The sequence below is a fragment of the Eptesicus fuscus genome, chromosome 20 (assembly GCF_027574615.1).
Source record: "Eptesicus fuscus isolate TK198812 chromosome 20, DD_ASM_mEF_20220401, whole genome shotgun sequence".
NCBI classification, from domain to species: Eukaryota; Metazoa; Chordata; class Mammalia; order Chiroptera; family Vespertilionidae; genus Eptesicus; species Eptesicus fuscus.
Window position 1 is genome coordinate 12414658 of NC_072492.1, and position 19764 is coordinate 12434421.

Below are 19764 nucleotides of genomic sequence, written 5' to 3' on the forward strand. Positions count from 1 at the left end.
ATCAACTGGTTGCCTCCTGCATGCGGAAGATTAACCTGCAACCCAGGTATGTGCCCTTGACCAGGAATCGGACCTGCAACTCTGTTGTGTGGGCCATTGCTCTAACCACTTACCAACACTGGTCGGGGCAGGGTGGGGTTATTCTGAGAGACTAAACTGCAGTTTCTCTCCCTCTCCCAAGTAATTGAACCCCTCCCCCCCCAATCCCTTGGTGACTTCTTCTTCTCCCCCCGCCCCCCACACACAGGTATTCTTTGCCTCCGTCCGCTCTGGGGGCAGCAGCCAAGTTTACTTCATGACTCTGAACCGCAACTGCATCATGAATTGGTGACAGGCCCTGGGCTGGAGCTCTCCCCCCACAGCCAGACTTCCCAGGCCGCCCTGCTTCCCCCTCCTTGGGCTTTTGCTTTTACTGGTTTGATTCACTGGAGCCTGCTGGGAACGTGACCTCTGACCCTTGATGCTTTTGTGACCACATGACCACCTTCTTCCCCAACATGTTCTCTTCCCCAAAACTGTGCCTGTCCCATCTTCTGGAGAGAGGCACAGCTTCCCCTTAACAGGAATTGAGTGGGCTTAGCCCCATCCCCCCTTTTCTCCACTTAAGAGGAGAGTGCTTGGGGCTTGGACCCCGTACCCCACTGCTGCTGACTGGGCAGGGCCCTGGGCCCCTTTATTTGCACGTCAGGGGAGCCGGCTCCCCCCTTGAATGTACCAGACCCTGGGGGGGTGTCACTGGGCCCTAGGTTTTAGGGGGGTCAACAGCCACTCCAGGGGCAGGGACCATTTCCTCATTTTCTGAAAGCACTTTAATGATTCCCCTCCTCCCAAACCCCAGGGAATGGAAGGGGGACCCCGCCAGCCAAAACATTTCTCCCTTTCCAACCCTCATCTCTTCTAGCCTCTGTCCTTTCCTGGTGGAGGGAGGGAGCATGGAGCTCTGGCCCTCCACACCCCCTTGCTTGCATCTGTATATAGTGTGAGCAGCAAGTAGCCCTGTTCCCTCCCTGCCCCTACCCCTCCTCAATGTAGTGGCCTTGGATATCCCGTTTGTTAATAAAGACTATTCAACCAGCTCCCACCACTTCAGACTCCTTTTTATTCTGTTTTCTCTCACAGTCCAGACACTCACCAGGGCAGGCAAGCAGAGTTAGGGGGGCAGGGTGGGGTGGAATCTACAATGAGTCTTGGGGATCCAAGTAGATGGGCAGTACTTGGCCAAGAAAACCTAAAAGAAATGACGGAGGGAGGGCCAGGGCATCCGCAGCCTCATTCCCTGGGGGCCTGTGGGGCCTGCCCTCAGGGCATTTGGTCCCAGCAGCTCCAGCGGGGCCAGGCCAGAGGGACCTGCTTCCTGGCTCTAGACTCCCTAAGTGCCAGTCCTGCAGCCGTGTCTCCCGTGTGGCTATCAAACAGCTGCCAGCTTAGGAGCTCACAGGGCTAGAAGGTCCTATGCGCCTGGAGCCTGCGCAAGGCTGAATCTAGGATGGTCTTTGCTTCCCAGAGGATTGGCATTCAAGAGCTGCTTGAAACACCAGTTTGGCTGGCTCAGCGGTTGGGCAGGGATCTGTGAACCAGGAGGTCACGGTTCAATTCGGGTCAGGGCACATGCCAGGTTATGGGCTCGATCCCCATTGTGGGGCATGCAGGAGACAGCCAATCAATGATTCTCTCTTATTGATACTTCTATCTCTCCCTTCCTCTCCAAAATCAATAAAAAATTTTAAAAAGTTCCCTCTCTCTAATCCCTGCACAGTCACCAGACCTACACACTTGTGCATACGCAACATGTGTTTACAAAATACTGACTTATTATCCGTGGCGGTAAATAATATAGCAGTGGTAGCAACTTGTTTTTCAAAATCTATTTCCTCCTGGAGATGGACAGGAAAGTTGAAATCGGTGCGGCACCAGCTCAGGTCTTGATGCACGGTGGGTAGGGCAGGTCGGGCACCTGGTTTAGGTAGCCCCCCAGGAAGATGAGGCTGGAGCCCACACTGAAGAGCACCAGCGCCGCCCAGAAGCAGATGTTGTCCAGGGCCTTCCCCATGCGCACCCAGTCGGACACCTCCTAGGAAGGGGCGGGCACGAGCTGAGTCCCCCCTACAGGCTGCAGGAGCCTGCAGCGCAAACGCTGGTGGGGAGGCCTCGGCAGGGCACCCCCGCCCCTGACTCCGGCCCCACCTCGCCGCTGGCCTCCTGGTCTCGCGTGCTCTCGGCCATGAAGTTCACGGCATCCACACAGCAGCGGATCTCGGGGGCGGCGGCGCCCAGGCTCTGGTAGAGGGCAGCTGCGGGAAGGTGGGAGCACCCCGGTGGGTTATTAAGGCCTCCCCCTCTTCAGGCGCCCCCGTTGGCCCACCCGGCCACGCGGCTCACCGGTCCAGGTGCCGTGCCGGTACCTCTGCCCCTCAAACACGAGCTCGCTCCGCGGCTTTTTCAGTATCAGCTCCTCGGCGCGGAGCAATAGGCCCACGGACGATGCCCGCCTTGGGGGCAAGGCTGCCCCGGGGGCCTCCGGGGGCGCGCCCGAGCCCAGGAGGCGCGGCAGCAGCTCTAGCAAGACCTAGGGGCGGGCGGGGCGGGGCGGGGCGGGGCGGCGCTCAGCTCCAAGGCCCGCCTCTCGCCCCGCCCCCGCCCCCGCCCCGCCCCGCGCTTACGTGGCGCAGCCGCGGGGACGTGGCGTGAGTGGCGGGCGTCCGCAAAGACACGTTGAGCACGAAGACGCAATTCATGACAATGAGCGTGGCCACCACCATGACGAAGATGAGGTACCTGGGGAGCCCGGAGTGCGTGACGTCACACCCTCCCCCCCCACCCCCGGCCCCGAGCCGCAGGTGGAGCCTGGTCCTCTGACCTCACAAACACACCTCGCTGCCAGGAGTGGGGCCTCCCCAGCCGCGCCTCTGCGGGGCCGCTCGCGCTCCCCGGCCCTCTCCCTTCCCTGCCACCCGTGGCAGCCATGAAGGGGACGCCCAGCTCCCTGGAGACCCTGCTGTGGGTCTACCGCTTCCACAGCTCCACGGAGGTGAGGCGGCGCCCGCGGCCCGGCCTGAGGGTAGCACCTCGAGGCCCCCGGGGAAGGTCTCCAGCGGCCCCCACCGCGACCTCTGCCCCTGCTCCTTCTCCAGGTGGCCCTCCAGCCCCCGCTCCTGTCTTCGCTGGAGCTCGCTGTGGCCGCGGCCCACGAGTATCTGGAGCAGAGGTTCACGGAGCTGAAGTCGCGGGAGCCGCCCGCTCCGGAGCCCACCCTGGGGCTGCTGCTCAGAGAGGCCGCGGCCAGCGTCCTGAACTTCGGCACCACCTTGTTAGAGGTAGGGCGCTGGGGGGCTGAGGAGGGGCGGGGAGGGGGATAGGGACCTCTGCACCCCCAGCTAACTCCGGCACCCCCAATGAAGATCTCGGCCCTGTGGCTGCAGCAGGAGGTGCGGGGACTCGGCGGAGACGACAGCAGCGCGGGCCCCGCCCCGGACGCCGGAGATCCCGGTGGCGCGCTGGCCCGGGTGGCCCAGGCTGCGGGGCAGGGCACTCGGCAAGCCGGGGCTGCGGTGGGCGCGAGCGCACGGTTCCTGCTCCGGGGGGCATGGCTGTGCCTGTGCGGACGGGGTCTACGGGGGTCCGCCTCGTTCCTGCAGCAGTGCGGAAGCCAGCTGGATCTCGGAACCCCCGGGGAGCCGGTGAGTTCGGGATGGGGAGGTGATCTGGGAGCCAGAGGGGGCGCGGTTGGGGAGACACGGAGCCGCCTCCCCCCCCCCCCCCCGCCTCCGGCAACAGAGATACTCAGAAGACCTCAAGGCGGCGTCCAGCGGCAGTGCAGAGGATGGGGGACCGGAGAACCCACAGTCGTCCCAGGCCCACCCTGCGTTCAAATAAAGCCCCGGCGGAGACGAGGCGGCCCAAGCTGCTCCAGAGTCCTTTGGTTTGGGCCCCGCCCCGTGCCCGTCTGGCTCCGCCCTTCGCGCTCCACGTGGACACCGTCGGGACCCTGGGGACCCTCGTGCCCGCACCTGCCCAGCAGCGGCACGCTCAGAGACGTCTCTGGGATTTTCTGGGCAATTAGGAACAGGAAGACGGTCTGGGCGAGCAGGACGTTGATGGAGACGGTGCATTTCTGGCCGCCGGCTGGAGGGAGCGCCCAGTGAGAGCTGCTGTTCCCCCCCCCCACACACACACACACACTCCCCAGAACGAGCCCCACTTTCGGGTTGGGGCGTTGGGGCGACTCCTCACCCTGCGCCGGCAGGAAGTAGGGGAGCAGCACCAGGCCCGAGATGAGCACGCAGGGCACGATGATGTTAATGATGTAGAAGAGCGGCTTCCGGCGGATGATGAGCCAGTATACGATGTCAAAGTCCCCGCGACCGTCAGCGGGGTCTCTGTCCTGGCGGCGGATCTCCCCGGGGCAGAAGTCGATGGCCCACTCGCCGTTCTCTGCAGGACGGGTGACGCGCTCAGCCTGCTCTGGGCGGCGGGCAGGACCGGGGTGGGTGCGACAGGGGGGCTGGATTGCTTGGGCCTTGGGCCGCCGGCCATTGCGGGCCATTGCGGGCCATTCGGGCAGGGCCGAAAGCGTATATTCCGGGTGCGGTAGGGAACGACCGACCGCGAGGAGGTAGGACTGGTCCGACCACCGAGAATAATTTCAGGAAAAGGGCAAATTAAAGCGCGGTTGCCAAAGCCGGTCCCTGGGATTGATGGCCTGGGGCAGCCCCACTTTGCAGGTCCCTTCTCTGGACCCGCCTGGAAGCGGCTTTTAGGAGCAGGAGGGGGCCTCACCGGTGTAGGCCTCCGTGTCAATATCGATCTTGCTGATGGGTTCGCCGTCATCTCCCACCACAAAGGCGAACTCCACCTCTTGGGCATTGTACGTCTGAGAGCTGTGGAGGCAGGGGGCCCCCCACCCCGGAAACTCGGACCCAGGCCCGAGCCTCAGGCCCTGTCCTGGAAGATGGGGTCTGGCGGGGTAATGACGCCCCACCCCGTTACCCAAATCATGGCTATTTTCTCCCCAACTTCAAATTCGCTGGAGCAGCCCCACCCATTCCAGAGCCTGGCTCCGCCCCCAGCACAAAGCCCCGCCCCCAGGCGAGTGTTTCCCCAGAGGACGCCACCCCCTGCTCCCCTAATCCCGTCAAGGTCCGGGCCCCCCCCCCCCCCCCCCGAGGAACTCTTCCCACCGGAAGACGAGCGAGCAGTTCTGCCAGTCGAAGGGGAAGTAGGAGACCTCCACGGCGCAGGTGCTGCGGTAGATGGCGGGGGGCAGCCAGCTCACGTAGCCGCCCTCGGAGACCAGCACGTTGCAGTCGTAGGCCACGCCGAAATGGCCGTCGATGCTGTGGGCTCCCAGAAACCCGGCGTTCGCGGAGGTCCGCAACCCCTCGCCCTCCCAGCACCCTCCCGCCCCAACCAGGGCCAACCCAGGCCCCCCCCTGCCCTCCCAGGCCTTGGCTTCCAACAGCCTGGTTTCCGTTCGCCCTTACTTGTTTTCCAGCACAATCTCTGGTAGCCATACGTGTTGTGCTGGGACCCGCAGGGTGCCTATGTCCCCAAAGTCCTCCTTACTGAAGTTGAGGCGGTAATCGTGCCAGTCCTGAGGGGTGGGGACGGAAGGACGGGTGCCCTGCATCTCCCACCTGGTGCCCGCGAAGAGTTTGGGTGAAAGGGGCTCCCTGGACCAGCCCTCGCAGTGTCCCCCAGATTTGACTCACGATTCCAATCCAGACGCTGGTGGTGAGGGTCTCCTCTTTCTCGTTCTGCGCAGGGGAGATGAGGAGGGATTCCGGGGCCCCGCGTGAGCTTTAGGCCGGCGCTCCGTGGTTGGGGCCAGAAGTGGAATGTCAAGCTCAGAGATGGTGCTGGGAACGGAGGTGGGTATCTTACCAGTGAGATGAGGTTGGTCAGGGTGACCTTGAGGTTGATGCTGACCGTGTCCTCGGGCCTCCTCACTGGCCTGCACTGTGGGTCATAATTGTCGAAAAGATGGTGATAAAGGCGCAACTCCTCGTTCTTCCCCTCGCCTCGGCCTGGGGATGGTGGCAAGCGGGTAGAGTCACTAGAGACGAAGAGGCTAGGGGGCCTCCCCCCTCTGCTCCCTCCGAGTCTGCGCAGGGCTCTGCTTCTCTGAGTGTCTGCCTCTGAGGCTGTATTTTCCCATGAGTGTCTTCTTGAACCGATGTTATTGTGCTTGGGGACCAAATATTGCAACCCAGTCTACATCTTGGTCTTATGTTAGTATGTGTGTGTGTGTGTGTGTGTGTGTGTGTGTGTGTGTCCAACCACCTCCCCCGACCCCTGTCCATACCGAGAAGCTGCAAGAGGAACAGGGCGCTGAGCAGGGCCCCTGCCATCCTGCTGTCTGGTCCTCAGGGTTATTCTGAACTTGGGCAGGCTTGGAGCAGGGCAGGCCAAGGCTCATGAGTGAGGGGGAGGAGGGTGTTAGTTCCGGGCTGAGTTAGGGGACTGTCACCTAATCCTCTTACCGCCTGCCCCTACCGAAGCCAGGGACATCTTGTCTGCTTCCAGAGACAGCTGCCTCATCCCATGTTCCCTGCCACCACCCCATCCCAGCAGCCTTTGCTTGGGCTTCAGCCCGCTTCCCAGCAACAGAGCTCATCCTCTCATGACTGGAGCAGGCTGAGTTCAGGTGAACAGGTCCTTTAAGAGCACCTGGAACCACAAGCCTGGCAGCAGGGGGATGGGGAAACCCTGCTTTCCACATGCACTGATGCCCTTTCAATAAGCTGCCTTGTGCAGGTGACATCCCTTGCCTCATACTCACCCACATGGAACACACATTACCACCACCCCCAGCCCAGCCAAGGTCACACTGGTGTGGTTTCTGCTGGCAGAGTTTGGCAAAAGCAAAGTGTCTGTAAAGACCTGGTAATGAGACAGGCGGTCACAGGGGAGTAGTCTGCAGTAAGAGACTTCAGCTGGCCAAGATGACCATGCTGAGATATAGGGCCCAGCTCCTCCCACAACCCATCCCCAAGCCAGCCCACTCTCAACCCCTCTCCTTGCCTCTCTCTGCTGCCACCTCGTGGCCACATATGATAGTACTGTCTTCACCACCCCTAACACACACACACACACACACACACACACACACACACACACACACACACACCTTAATTGATTCTTTCATTGTTTCTTAAAGTCTCCCTGGACCACCCTTATCAATCACCAAGGATACTTATTAAAAATTCAGATGTTTAGTCTCCATCCCCAAAGAATTCCAATTTAGAAAGATGGGATGCCAGGAATCTTTTTAAAGAAGCTATCCAGCCCTGGCCTATGTGGCTCCGTTGAGCATCTCTTGCACTGAAAAGTCACAGGTTCAATTCCGGTCAGGGCACATCCCCAGGTTTCAGGTTTCATCCCAGTGGGGTGCATATGGGTGGTAATCAACCGATGTTTCTCTCTCTCTCTCCCCCTCCCTCTCCCTCCGCCCCCCCCCCCCCCCCGCCCCTTCCTCTTTCTCTTTCTCCCTTTAAAATCAGCTAGCTTCCTAGTAACAGTGCTGATCCTCTCATGACTGGCGAAACATCAATGATCTCTAAAATCAATAAAAACATTTTTTAAAAGAAGCTACCCATATATTTCTTCAAGGGTGGGAGGTACTGGACTAGGAAGCACTTTTTATGCCTTACGCATTGCCTCCTCAAGCCAATCCAGCAACGCAGTTACCATTGTGCTGAATGTATAAAAGAGGACTCCAAGATCAGGTGTAAGGTCACGGAAATAGACTGGCAATAATGCATGAGACTTATCGATAAGCTTTGTTAATCATTTCGCCTGTGTTCATTTTACTCTTCACAAAACACTTCCATGGCCATTTGGGGGTCTCCTTCCTCTTCCTGTGAGGTCCCCATGTTACAAGCGCGGACACTGAAGGTCAGACAAGTGTATCCATTTCCCACACATCTTGGAAGCTTCTGTGCTTCCTCTGTTAACTGCCTCATCATTCCGTTTTCCACCTCAGACCCCCAGAAAGAATCTATGGGGCACATCTCGCCTTTCTGCATGTGGCTGATACGTACACTGATTCTAAAATCTGCGATGCTGCTTATTCCAGAGCCTCTAGATTAGGGACTGGGCAAAGAGTTGTGATAAACAGATATATATTCAAACACTAGTGGGCACCTGCAACATTCCCTGAACAGGGCCAGACGCTCTTATTATAGAGATGAGTAAGACATGGCCTCAAGGAGCAGAGGAGGGCTTATAAGCAGACAGTGTCACCAGAACTGTCAAAAGGGTAAAAAAAAACAGGAGCCACTTGGCTGGTGTGGCTCAGTGGTTGAGAGTCGACCTATGAACCAGGAGGTCATGGTTAGCTTCCAGGTCAGGGTACATGCCTGGGTGCAGGCTAGGTCCTCAGTGTGGGGCGTGCAGGAGGCAGCTGATCAATGATTCTCTCTCAGCATTGATATTTCTATCTTTCTCCCTTCCTCTCCGAAATCAATAAAACTATATATTTAAAAAAAAAACATACAGGCCCTGGCCGGTTTGGCTCGGTGGACAGAGCGTCGGCCTGCGGACTGAAAGGTCCCAGGTTCGATTCTGGTCGGGGGCATGTACCTTGGTTGTGGGCACATCCCCAGTGGGGGGTGTGCAGGAGGCAGCTGATTGATGTTTCTCTCTCATCAATGTTTCTGACTCTCTATCCCTCTCCCTTCCTCTCTGTAGAAAACCAATGAAATATATTTTAAAAAAAATAAATAAGTAAAAAAACATACAGTAGTGAGGCAAAGCCACATCTGGACCAACAGCCTGCATGTGGAAGAGTAGTTTGAGGTGGAGGGAGAGTGGGTAGAAATCCTCATTTCTTGCTGCCCAAGCCCTGTGTTGCTGCTTGGGTCATTAGCCCAGCGTGTATCACATTCGCCACAGAGCACCTTGCTGCAGGACCCCTGGCTGGGACTGTGGCTTGCTGCAGGACCCCTGGCTGGGACTGTGGCTTGTAGGTGAAGGTCTTGCTCAGACCAGTGAATCCTACCAACACCTCTTGCAAAGTCTGCACATCAGAAACCTTTCCCTACTGCTCTCACTGGTTTGGCTCAGTGGATAGAGCGACGGCCTGTGGACGGAAGGTGCCATGGTTCAATTCCGGTCAAGGGCACATGCCTGGGTTGTGTGCTCGATCCCCAGTAGGGGGCGTGCAGGAGGCAGCCAATCAATTCTCTCATCGTTGATGTTTCTCTCTCCCTCTCCCTTCCTCTCTCTGAAATTATATATATATAATCTCTTAAAAAGAAACCTTCCCTTATGTAGTCGCCAGGAGGGCCGCTCACCCCTCACCCCTCCCTCCTCCCCTCCCCGGCTCCTGGCCGCAGTCCATCCCACTAGTGCTGGCACAGAGCTGAGTCATCATTTTTTTCTTTCTTTTCCTTTTGCTGTTTGCTCAGGATCACAATTGTCTGAGGGACTGAGACTTTCAAGTTGGTGGAGTGAGGCACCGAACGCAGACCTGGGTTTTGTATTTTTATAATAAAAATTCCACAGATCCTTAGTGGGCTCTCTGACAATTTTGTTTCTGGGACGCCTTAACTTCCAAGCTAGACTCAAAGATCTCAGCTCAACAGGAAGCCACTCCCTGCACCTACTGGCTCTTGGCTGGTAACTCGGAACAGCTGCAGCTGTCCCCATTGGCCAGGCCAAGCTTCTCTTTCTTAGTCATCAGTGTCCTCGCAGTGGAAATATCCCCAAGCTGCTCTGACCGAGGGCCCCCTCTGACACAACAGAAAGAGACCCTTTTGTAAATCGGGAGGGAGAGTGGATTGGCTGAGCTAGGTCAGGGAGCAGACACGGATTTCTAGGCTGTCTTCCTCACTGGAACCTAAGCTCTCCGGTCACTGAGACCTTGCTGGTTTACTGTGTTCCAGGCACATAGCACAGAGCCCAGCACATAATAGGCATGCAATAAAAACTTACTGAATAAATGAATGAGTGCCTTCAAATATATGGTGATGGAAGATGATTTGATCTTGGGTTGTGGGCACACAATGCATTATACAGATCATGTATCACAGAATTGTAAACTTAAAACCTATGTAATCTTATTAACCAACATCACCCCAATAAATTTAATTTTTAAAAATGAGTGCCTTCCCTAGCCGGTTTGGCTTAGTAGATAGAGTGTTGGCCTGCGGACTGAAGAGTTCCGGGTTTGATTCTGGTCAAGGGCATATACCTTGGTTGCGGGCCCCTCCCCAGCTCGTGTAGGAGGCAACCAATCGATGTGTGTTTCTCTCACATCGATGTTTCTCTCTGTCTTTCCCTCTTTCTCTAAAAATCAGTGGGAAAATATCCTTGGGTGAAGATTTAAAAAAATAAGTAAATACAAACGAGTGCCTTATCTTCCCAGCACCCTCCCATCTACTGAGAACTGTTCGTCTCCAGCCCTGTGACTCCAGAGGCTCTGCCAAGTACTTAGAGACTCCTCACCTCTGGCCAGAGTTGATGGATCCAGAACACCTGGCCAGAGAAAGCCCTTCCCTGAGAATACTGTCAAGCAGGAACTGAGGAAGTCAGTCTCTCGTTGCTGTAGGAGGGCAAGATAGAACCTTCACATTTTTGTTGTTGTTATTAATCCTCACCAATGCTATATTCCCACTGATTAAGTTTTAGAGAGAGTAAAAGGGAGGGAGGAGGGAAGGACAAAGAGAGGGGGGAAGAGACATTGATGTGAGAGAGACACATCAATTGGTTGCCTCCTGCACGAGGCCCAACTGGGCTGGGGATCAAACCTGCAACTAAGATAAGTGCCCTTGACCAGGAATTGAATGCATGACCCTTTGGTCTTCCGGCCAAGGTCCTAACCACTGAGCCACTGGCCAGGGCAAGATATAAATGCACAAAGAAGCCATGTTTATTCCCCATCTTTTACATGACTGAGAGAGAATGCAGCTGGTACACAAAGACAAGCAGAGACAAAAAAAAAAAAAAAAAAAGGCCTCCAGTATCCCAGGCCCTGACCTCAGAAATTCCAGAGGCCCAGCTGCATTTGTCTCCTCCTGCAGGTTGCTTGAATGAGGAACATCAGCATCCTTCTAGTAAATCCTCCTTTTCGTGACTTAAAGACATGGGGATTAAAAAAACAAACAAACTATGCCAGCCGGCGTGGCTCAATGGTTGAGCATCAGCCTATGAACCAGGAGGTCACAGTTTCATTCCCAGTCAGAGCATATGCCCTGGTTGTGGGCTCAATCCCCAGTGTGGGGCTGATCAGTGATTCTCTCTCATCATTGATGTTTCAATCTCTTCCCCTTCCTCTCTGAAATCAATAAAAATATATTTGAAAAGAAAAACAAAGGACACTAAAAAAGAAGAAATAAACTAGTATAAAGGGGAAAAATGCCTCATAACACACATCAATTGATTGACCAGAAAAACCCTTCTGATAAAAAAGGTAATACATGCCATCACTAGCACAAGTGAAGAGTGCAGAAGGGCATAATGAAAACCCAAAGCTTGTTTCTACCCCTTCTTTCTCCCAAAGGTTGGCAGCCATGGTGAGCTGTAAATCTTCCTCGAGTCCAGCACATGTAAATATATATACTTTAGCCAGTTCCCAATGGACAGACATTTAAGTGCTAACCATTTGGGGTTTTGCAATGACAAACTATGCGAACGTATTTATGCATTTATCTTTGGCATACTTTTGCAAATATATCCATAGGGTTAATTCCTAGCAGTGAAATTGCTGGGGCAGAGTTCATGCATTTTTTAAACTGTTGATGCCTTTTGCCAAATTGTTCTCCTAAAAAAAAGCATTCACACCAACAGAGTGTGAGAGTGCCTGTGTCCTCATACCCTCCCCGGCAGAGAACATTATCAAACTTTTTTCTTTCTTTCTTAAAAGCCTCTATTTACTGCCTGACCGGCATGGCATGGCTCATAAGAAGATAAAAGGCGGAGAAAAGAAAGGCTAAGGACCTCGAAACCCAGGGAACAGCATGATGAAGGTGAGTTTCCTGGGTTTCTTTGTACTTCGCTCACCCCGTCTTGGAAGTGAAGTCAGCAGGCTGGACACCCAGGCGCAGACAAAACAAGAAAAGCAAACAAAATAAAACAAACCACAACAAAAACCTGCTCTCTCTAGCCAACGGACCAGGAAAGGGGCAGCCTCACAAGAGAGAAAACTTGGAAAATAACCCCTCTATTCCAGCCAAATACCACAGAAAAACGGTGGCCACACCCACACCCACAACCACACCAGTGCTGAGCCTAGACTTCCACTCTTCCCGGGAGATAATGAGGCACCCCAACCCTCACCAGGGTGGTTTCCGAGAAGGTCAAGTAGGGAGTGGGGACTTTCACCCCCCGCCCCCTCCCCCCCCTCCCCCACCAGCTGGAAACGAGGCCTCCCACACTGCAGGGTCAGTAAGACCACGTGGGTGCCGGGACTTCAGTCCCAGATGGGCAGTGGCGAGGCATCCCTCAGCCTCCCTGCTGGGCTGTGTCAGAGGAGGCCATCGCTCGTTACCGTTTCGTCCTCCCCAGGTGGCAGTGCAGCCCCTGTGGGAACCGGAACCCTCCCCCTCGCCTCCACCAGATGTCAACAGAGGCTGGCTGGACCTTGAAGGGCTACCTCCATCTGGCAGTGAAAAGGCAGCACCCCTCCCCCGCCCCCCACCCGCCAGGGCCCTGTCAGAGAAAACCGGCTAAAACTGGAGGGTTAAATAAGACCCAGAGTCCCCATAAAATAATACAGAAATGTCCGTGTTTGGCGTGCGCCAAGCGCACAGCGCGCGCTGGTGTGAGCCTAAGAGTCGGGAAACAGCCTCTGGGGAAATCCTTCCGCTGCTGCGCCCACGTGCCGGGGCCCGGGGGTCTTCACGGCGTGCACGGCCGCGAAAGCAGCAAGACGGTCACACAGGAGACCTCGGGCAAGAGCGCGGCTGAGCTGCGCAGTGGTCCAGAGGAGCAAGCCGAACCGGCACCTGCTGAGCGAGCTGCTGAGATGAAGAGGCCGGCCCGGGAGAGGGAGGAGATGCCGAAGGAGCCCAGATGTCTCGTGGCATCTGCCCAGGCCGGTGGCGAGCCCCTGTGCACGGGGGATGTGTGAGGAGGTGGCGCCCGGCGAGGGGGCTGCCAGCTCTGCTGCCGGGGAGGCCGCACACCGCGCCGCTCACGCCGCAGCCTCTCGCCTCCGATCGAAGCCCCTCCCCTGCAGCCACGGGGGCAGTTTCCAGCTGGTGGGGGAGGGGGAGCAGGGGGTGGGGGGTGAAAGTCCCCACTCCCAACCTGGTGAGAGTTGTGGGTGTGGCCACCGTGAGGTGCGGGGGCAGCCAGGGCCACGTGTTGTACCTTTCTCTTTCCTTGGGGGCCACCCACAGGTCTGGGTGGACGTGTTTTCAAGCGTCAACTCCACCTGCCCTCCCAGGTGAAAGGCGAGCTTGGGGATGACTGCTTGCAGGGACTTGCTGCGGGCTGGTTTTATGAGGTTTTCATGAATTTTAGTACGTAACACGCACTGACCAGAAATGATAGTTGGATGTCAGATGAAATGAGAAAGTGTTGGAGAGTCCCAGGGCTCCTGCGGGCCACTGCAGGGACCTGCTTAGAAGGCGCATGCTGGCAACCCATCCCCTCTCCTGCCTCCTGTGTTTTCCCTTTTCCTCTGAAAACGTTATAACAGGAACGAGTATCAGACCTTTCGGTTTAAAATAAACACAATTTTAGCCCTGACAGGTTTGGCTCAGTGAATAGAGTGTTGACCTGCGGACTGAAGGGTCCCAGGTTCGATTACAGTCAAGGGCATGTACCTTGGTTGCAGGCACATCCCCAGTAGGGGGTATGTAGGAGGCAGCTGATTGATGTTTCTCCCTCATCGATGTTTCTAACTCTATCCCTCTCCCTTCCTCTCTGTAAAAAATCAATAAAATATATTTAAAAAATCCTACCTAATAATAGACAAATATGCAAATTGACCGTACCTTCGTTATGCCCGCGATTGGCCAGGAGGCGCAGGGGGGGCGGGACTCGGGGTGGCCGGGGTGGCTGATTGGGCCGGCGGGACGCTGAGCTCGCGTCGCCAGTGGCGGCTCGAGCTCAGCGTCTGCGCCATGGCTGTGCTGCGGCATAGAAGGGGCCTCTGGGGCAGCGAGCTCACGTCCCACCGCGGACCATCAAAAGTGGGGGAGCTGGGTGCCTGTCTGCTCAGGCACCAGGCCTTTCAGAAGCCTCCGCCCCGCTGGTGCACCAGCGGACAGGCACCCAGCTCCCCCATGATCGAAAGCGAAAGTGTGTAGGGGACCCTACACGTGCATAATTCAATCATGCACTGGGCCTCTAGTAAATAAATAAAATAAAATAAACACAATTTTAGCATTAAAAAATGTCCATGTTTCCATTGAAAATCATTCATCATACCAAGAACTGGGAAGGCCCTGGCTGGTTTGGCTCAGTGGATAGAGCGTCGGCCTGTGGACTGAAGGGTCCCAGGTTTGATTCCTGGTCAGGAGGGCACATGCCCGGGTTGTGGGCTTGATCCCTAGCTGGGGGCGTACAGGAGGCAGCCAATCAATGACTCTCTCATCATTGATGTTTCTCTCTCTCTCTCCCTCTCTCTTCCTCTCTGAAATCAATAAAAATATATTTTTTTAAAAAAGAACTGGGAAGATCTCAAATTGAATTAAAAAAAAAAAAAAGACAATCAGCAGCTGCCAACACCCAAAGGAGAGAGGTGTTAGGATTATCTGAAAAAATATTTTCAAGCAGCCACGATAACAAGAAATTATGACTTGCTTGAGACAAAGAAAAAGATAAAAAGCTTTAGCAAAGAAATAGGTCTAAAGAAAAACCAAACGGAAATTTTAGAACTGAAAAATATAATAGTTGAAATTAAAGTTCAGTTGAAATGGGCTCAACAACACTATTATGAGAAAGCATGTGAGATGGCACAAAGCGGCACTCCAATGAAAAGTATAACTCAAGTGGATTTACCTAAAAACCAAAAATGATTGTATTTCCAATCTTTTCAGTGAACTAAGATTTCAACTCAAGAAGGTAAAAAGAGGACATGAAAATAAGCTCAAAGTATGAGGCATTATTAATAATAAAACTAGACATTCATCATCAGATAGGAAAAGCACAGCAATTGACTAGTAAAACTAATAAATTTAGTTCTTCAACTGGTCCGATAAAATAGACCGATCTTTGGTAAGTCTGATGAAGAAAGAAGGGGCAGGGGAAGGAAGAGAGAAAATACAAATAAACAATACTAAGGGTTATTACTATAGATATGGACATTTTAACAAATGATAAAAGTATAAATGTTCAAACTTGCAATAGTAATTTTGAGCAGGCACATTAAATCATATTTTAGTAGAAATATCAATTACTAAGTTTGACTCAACACATAGAAATCTCAACAGAGCAATAATTATGGTAGGAATTGGAAAGGTATTCAAGGAGCTATCCCCCCAAAGGCATGAGGTCCAGATGGTTTTATAGGTGAATTCCACCAAGCCTGCATAGAACGGAAAATCCCTATGAGCTCTAATTTTTCCAGAGAATATAAAAATTTCCAACTTACTTTACAAGGCCAATGAAACTCTAATAACAAAGCAGAACAAAACAAACAGAAAAAGACAAAGCCCCTCAAAAGAAATCTATGGGCCACTCTCATTTCCTTTATTTTTAACTTATGAAGCTCTATACTTTAAAAAAAAATTTTTTTTATTGATTCCAGAGAGGAAGGAGAAGTGAGAGAGAGATAGAAACATCAATGATGAGAGAGAATCCTGCAAGCCTCCCACTGGGGATCGAGCCCACAACCCAGCGTGTGCGCCCTCCTGACCAGGAATTGAACCCAGGACCTTTCAATTCTCAGGCCAACACTCTATCCACCGAGCAAAACCTGCTAGGGCGAGGCTCTATACTTTCCTTTTTTTAAAAAAAGTATATTTTATTGATTTTTTTTACAGAGAGGAAGAGAGAGGGATAGAGAGTTAGAAACATCGATCAGCTGCCTCCTGCACACCCCCTACTGGGGATGTGCCCGCAACCATGGTACATGCCCTTGACCAGAATCGAATCTGGGACCCTTGAGTCCACAGACCGACGCTCTATCCACTGAGCCAAACCGGTTTCAGCGAGGCTCTATACTTTTAAAAATTAAATTTATTAGGGTGACATTGGCTAATAATAACATTATGTAAGTTTCAGATTTACACCTTTATAATATGACATTTGTGTATGCTATACTGTATGCTCACCACCTAAAGTCTGGTCTCCTTCTATCACCATATATTTGACATCCTTTACCCATTTCATCCTCCCTTACTACCTCTCCTCTTCTGGTAAACACTATTCTGTTGTCTATACCTATGAGTTTGTCTTTTTGTTTCATTTATTGCTTTTTGTTTTATATTTTACATGAATGAAATCATACAGTTCTTGTCCTTTTCTGTATGACTTATTTCACTTAGCATACTACTCCCAAGATCCATCCACGTTGTCACAAGTGGCAATATTTCATCTTTTATGGCCACATAGTATTCCATCGTATATATGAAGCACATCTTTGTCCAATCACTTGTTCATGGACACTTTTGTTATTTCCATGTCTTGGCTATTGTAAATAGTGCTGCAATGAACATAGGGGTACATATATCTTTACAAATAAGTATTTTCAAAAATTTTGAGTAGATGCTCAAGAGAGAGATTGCTGGGCATATGTTAACTCTATTCTTAATTTTTTGAGGATCATCCATACTATACTGCTTTTCAGAGTGGCTGCACCGGTTTACATTACCACCAGCAATATATGGAGGTTCCCTTTCTCCACGTCCTCTGCAACATTTGTTATCTCTTGTCTTTTTATTGATAGTAGCCATTCTAAACGTGTGAGGTGTATTCCGTGGTTTTGATTTGCATTTCCCTTATAACTAGTGATGTTGAACATTTAAAAAATATATTTGGCCCTAACCGGTTTGGCTCAGTGAATAGAGGCAGACTCAAGGGTCCCAGGTTCGATTCCTGTCAGGGGCATGTGCCTTAGTTGCGGGCACATACCCGGTGGGGAGTGTGTAGGAGGCGGCTGATCGATGTTTCTAACTCTTTATTTATTTTTTTTTTTTAAATGTTTTATTTTTTTTTATTTTTTTTTTAATGAATCTTTATTGTTCAGATTACAATTGTTTCTCCTTTTTCCCCACTTATCTCCCCACCACCCAGTTCCCACCCCCCCTCCGCCCTTACCTCCCCCCCGCTGTCCTTATCCATAGGTGTATGATTTTTGTCCAGTCTCTTCCCATACTCCCCACACAGACACCCCTTTCCCGAGAATTATCAATCCACTCCCATTATATGCCTCTGATTCTATTAAGTTCACCAGTTTATTCTGTTCCTCAGATTTTTAATCCACTTGACTTTTAGATTCACTTGTTGATAGATATGTATTTGTTGTTCATGATTTTTATCTTTCTTCTTCTTTCTCCTCTTTTTAAAGAATACCTTTCAGCATTTCATATAATGCTGGTTTGGTGGTGATGAACTCCTTTAGCTTTTCCTTATCTGTGAAGCTCTTTATCTGCCCTTCAATTCTGAATGATAACTTTGCTGGGTAGAGTAGTCTTGGTTGTAGGTTCCTGCTATTCATCACTTTGAATATTTCTTGCCACTCCCGTCTGGCCTGCATGGTTTCTGTTGAGAAATTAGCTGATAATCGTATGGGAGCTCCCTTGTAGGTAACTAACTGTTTTTCTCTTGCTGCTTGTAAGATTCTCTCTTTGTCTTTTGCTCTTGGCATTTTAATTATGATGTGTCTTGGTGTGGTCCTCTTTGGATTCCTTTTGTTTGGGGTTCTGTGCGCTTCCTGGACTTGTAAGTCTATTTCTTTCATCAGGTGGGGGAAGTTTTCGTTCATTATTTCTTCAAATAGGTTTTCAGCATCTTGCTCTCTCTCTTCTTCTGGTACCCCCATATTTCTGATGTTGGTTCGCTTGAAGTTGTCCCAGAGGCTTCTTACACTATCTTCAACTTTCTGAATTCTCTTCTCTTCATACTTCTCTGGAGGAGTGTCCTTGGCCTCTTTGTATTCCAAATCTTTGAGTTGATTCTTGCAATCCTCTAGTCTGCTTTTGGGTCTCTGTATAATATTTTTTATCTCAGTCAGTGTATGTTTCATTTCTAGTTGGTCCTCATTGAATTTATCAGCCTTTTCCAGGAAATTCTTGAAAAACCTTATAACCATGGTTTTGAACTCTATGTCCAGTCGCTTGTTCTCCTCCATTTCTTTGGTTTGTGATCTGTTTCCTTGCCTTCTCATATTCTCTGCTTCCCTGAGTTGGTAGGGTAGCTTTGTGTACTAGGTGTCCTATTGGTTCAACGGGTCAGCCTCCCAGTTACTTGAGGTGGATACTCTTGGTGTACCCTTGTGTACTGTGTGTCCCCCAGCAGGAGCTACAGCAAGGGCTAGTTTTCTCCTCCTTTGCTTGGGCGGTTTTGGAGCAGTCTGGAGCTGCAGTTGGTTAAGCTCAGCTTTTCAGCAATTGTGCTCCTTTCTCTTCTTAGTTATAAATCTTCCACTCAGCCAGCTTTCCCGTGGTTCTAGGTGGTAGACGTTTTTGTCTTTTAGTTGTGTTTTTGAAATTGTTGTGTGAGGCAGCAGATTAGTTGTTTAACTATGCCCCGATGTTTCTAACTCTTTATCCCTCTCCTGTCCTCTCTGTAAAAAATCAATAAAATATATTTTAAAAAATATTTGTTGGCCAGATGTATGTCTTCCTTGGAGAAGTGTCTATTCAGATCTCCTGCCAATCAGATCTTCTGTCCATTTTTATTTGGATTGTTGCTGTTGAGTTGTGAGTTCTTTATATATTTCGGATATTAGTCCCTTATTGGAGGTATCATTTGCAAATATCTTCTCCCATTCCGTTGGTTGCCTTTTTGTTTTGTTGATGGTTTTGTTGTTGTTGCTGTGCAGAAGCTTTTGGTTTGAGATAAGTCCCATTCATTTATTTTTGCTTTTATTTCCCTTCCCTTTGGGGTCGAGGTCACAAAACACCACCGAGGCCAATGTTGGTAAGTTTAATGCCTGTGTTTTCTTCTATGTGTTTTGTTGTTTCAGGTCTTACATTCAAGTCTTTAATCCATTTTGAGTTAATTTGTGTGTATGGTGTCAGATAGCAGTCTACTTTCATTCTTTGGTATATGACTTTCTGGTTTTCCCAACACCATTTATTGAAGAGACTTCCCTTTCGCCATTGTATGATTTTGGCTCCTTTGTTGAAAATGAGTTGCCTATTTATATGTGGTTTATTTCTGGGATCTCAATTCTTCTTTTAAAAATATATTTTATTGATTTTTTACAGAGAGGAAGGGAGAGGGATAGAGAGTTAGAACATTGATGAGAGAGAAACATTGATCAGCTGCCTCCTGCACACTCTCTACCTGGTATGTGCCCGCAACCAAGGCACATGCCCTTGACCAGAATCGAACCTGGGACCCTTCAGTCCACAGGCCGACGCTCTATCCACTGAGCCAAACCGGCCAGGGCTCAGAGTATTCTTATGTAACCCTTTGTGTTTCTATGATATCCGTTGTGACTTTTCCTCATTCATTTCTGATTTTATTTACCATATTTGAGTCTTTTCTCTTTTGTCCTTAGTGAGTCTAACCAGAGATTTGTAAGTTTATTTTTCTTTTCAAAGAAACTGGAAATTAACTTTAAGAAGCTGAAAAACCACAAATACGCGGAGATTAAACAGCATGCTACTGGCCCTGGCCGGATAGTTTAGTTGGTTAGATCTTTGT

At 51.4% G+C, this 19764-nt stretch overlaps 3 protein-coding genes across 14 annotated transcripts in view; 2 read left to right on the plus strand and 1 right to left on the minus strand.

Moving 5' to 3' along the window:
* The window catches only part of MINK1 (misshapen like kinase 1), a 60607-nt gene extending 59525 nt beyond the window's left edge, over positions 1-1082 (plus strand). For all 7 annotated transcript variants that reach the window (XM_028132951.2, XM_028132952.2, XM_008156705.3 and 4 more), the window contains one exon: positions 248-1082. In XM_028132951.2, coding sequence (XP_027988752.1) covers positions 248-331 — 84 coding nt within the window. In that variant the 3' untranslated portion in view covers positions 332-1082. The remainder of the gene's footprint in view (positions 1-247) is intronic.
* A 709-nt stretch (positions 1083-1791) lies between these two features.
* Positions 1792-6384, minus strand: CHRNE (cholinergic receptor nicotinic epsilon subunit). The gene is made up of 12 exons (XM_008156710.3): positions 6302-6384; positions 5881-6023; positions 5709-5753; positions 5481-5590; positions 5178-5333; positions 4777-4877; positions 4231-4431; positions 4008-4122; positions 2661-2775; positions 2380-2566; positions 2185-2291; positions 1792-2071 (listed from the first exon to the last, which is right to left on the minus strand). The coding sequence occupies exons 1-12, from the start codon at positions 6345-6347 to the stop codon at positions 1916-1918; spliced, it is 1482 nt and encodes a 493-aa protein (XP_008154932.2). The 5' UTR covers positions 6348-6384; the 3' UTR covers positions 1792-1915.
* On the plus strand, positions 2764-12090 carry C20H17orf107 (chromosome 20 C17orf107 homolog). 6 transcript variants are annotated; one of them, XR_008554835.1, is made up of 5 exons: positions 2764-3028; positions 3132-3314; positions 3399-3677; positions 5762-5867; positions 11864-12090. XR_008554835.1 is itself a non-coding variant. In XM_028132971.2 (4 exons), exons 1-4 carry the CDS (start codon positions 2963-2965, stop codon positions 3871-3873), a joined length of 627 nt encoding a protein of 208 aa, XP_027988772.2. In that variant the 5' UTR covers positions 2764-2962; the 3' UTR covers positions 3874-3904. The 6 variants fall into 6 exon arrangements, 2 of the variants coding, with proteins under 2 accessions (XP_027988772.2, XP_054565765.1); XR_008554836.1 differs by lacking the exon at positions 11864-12090 and adding an exon at positions 9408-9492; XR_008554837.1 differs by lacking the exon at positions 11864-12090 and adding an exon at positions 7504-7557.
* The last annotated feature ends 7674 nt before the right edge of the window (positions 12091-19764 follow it).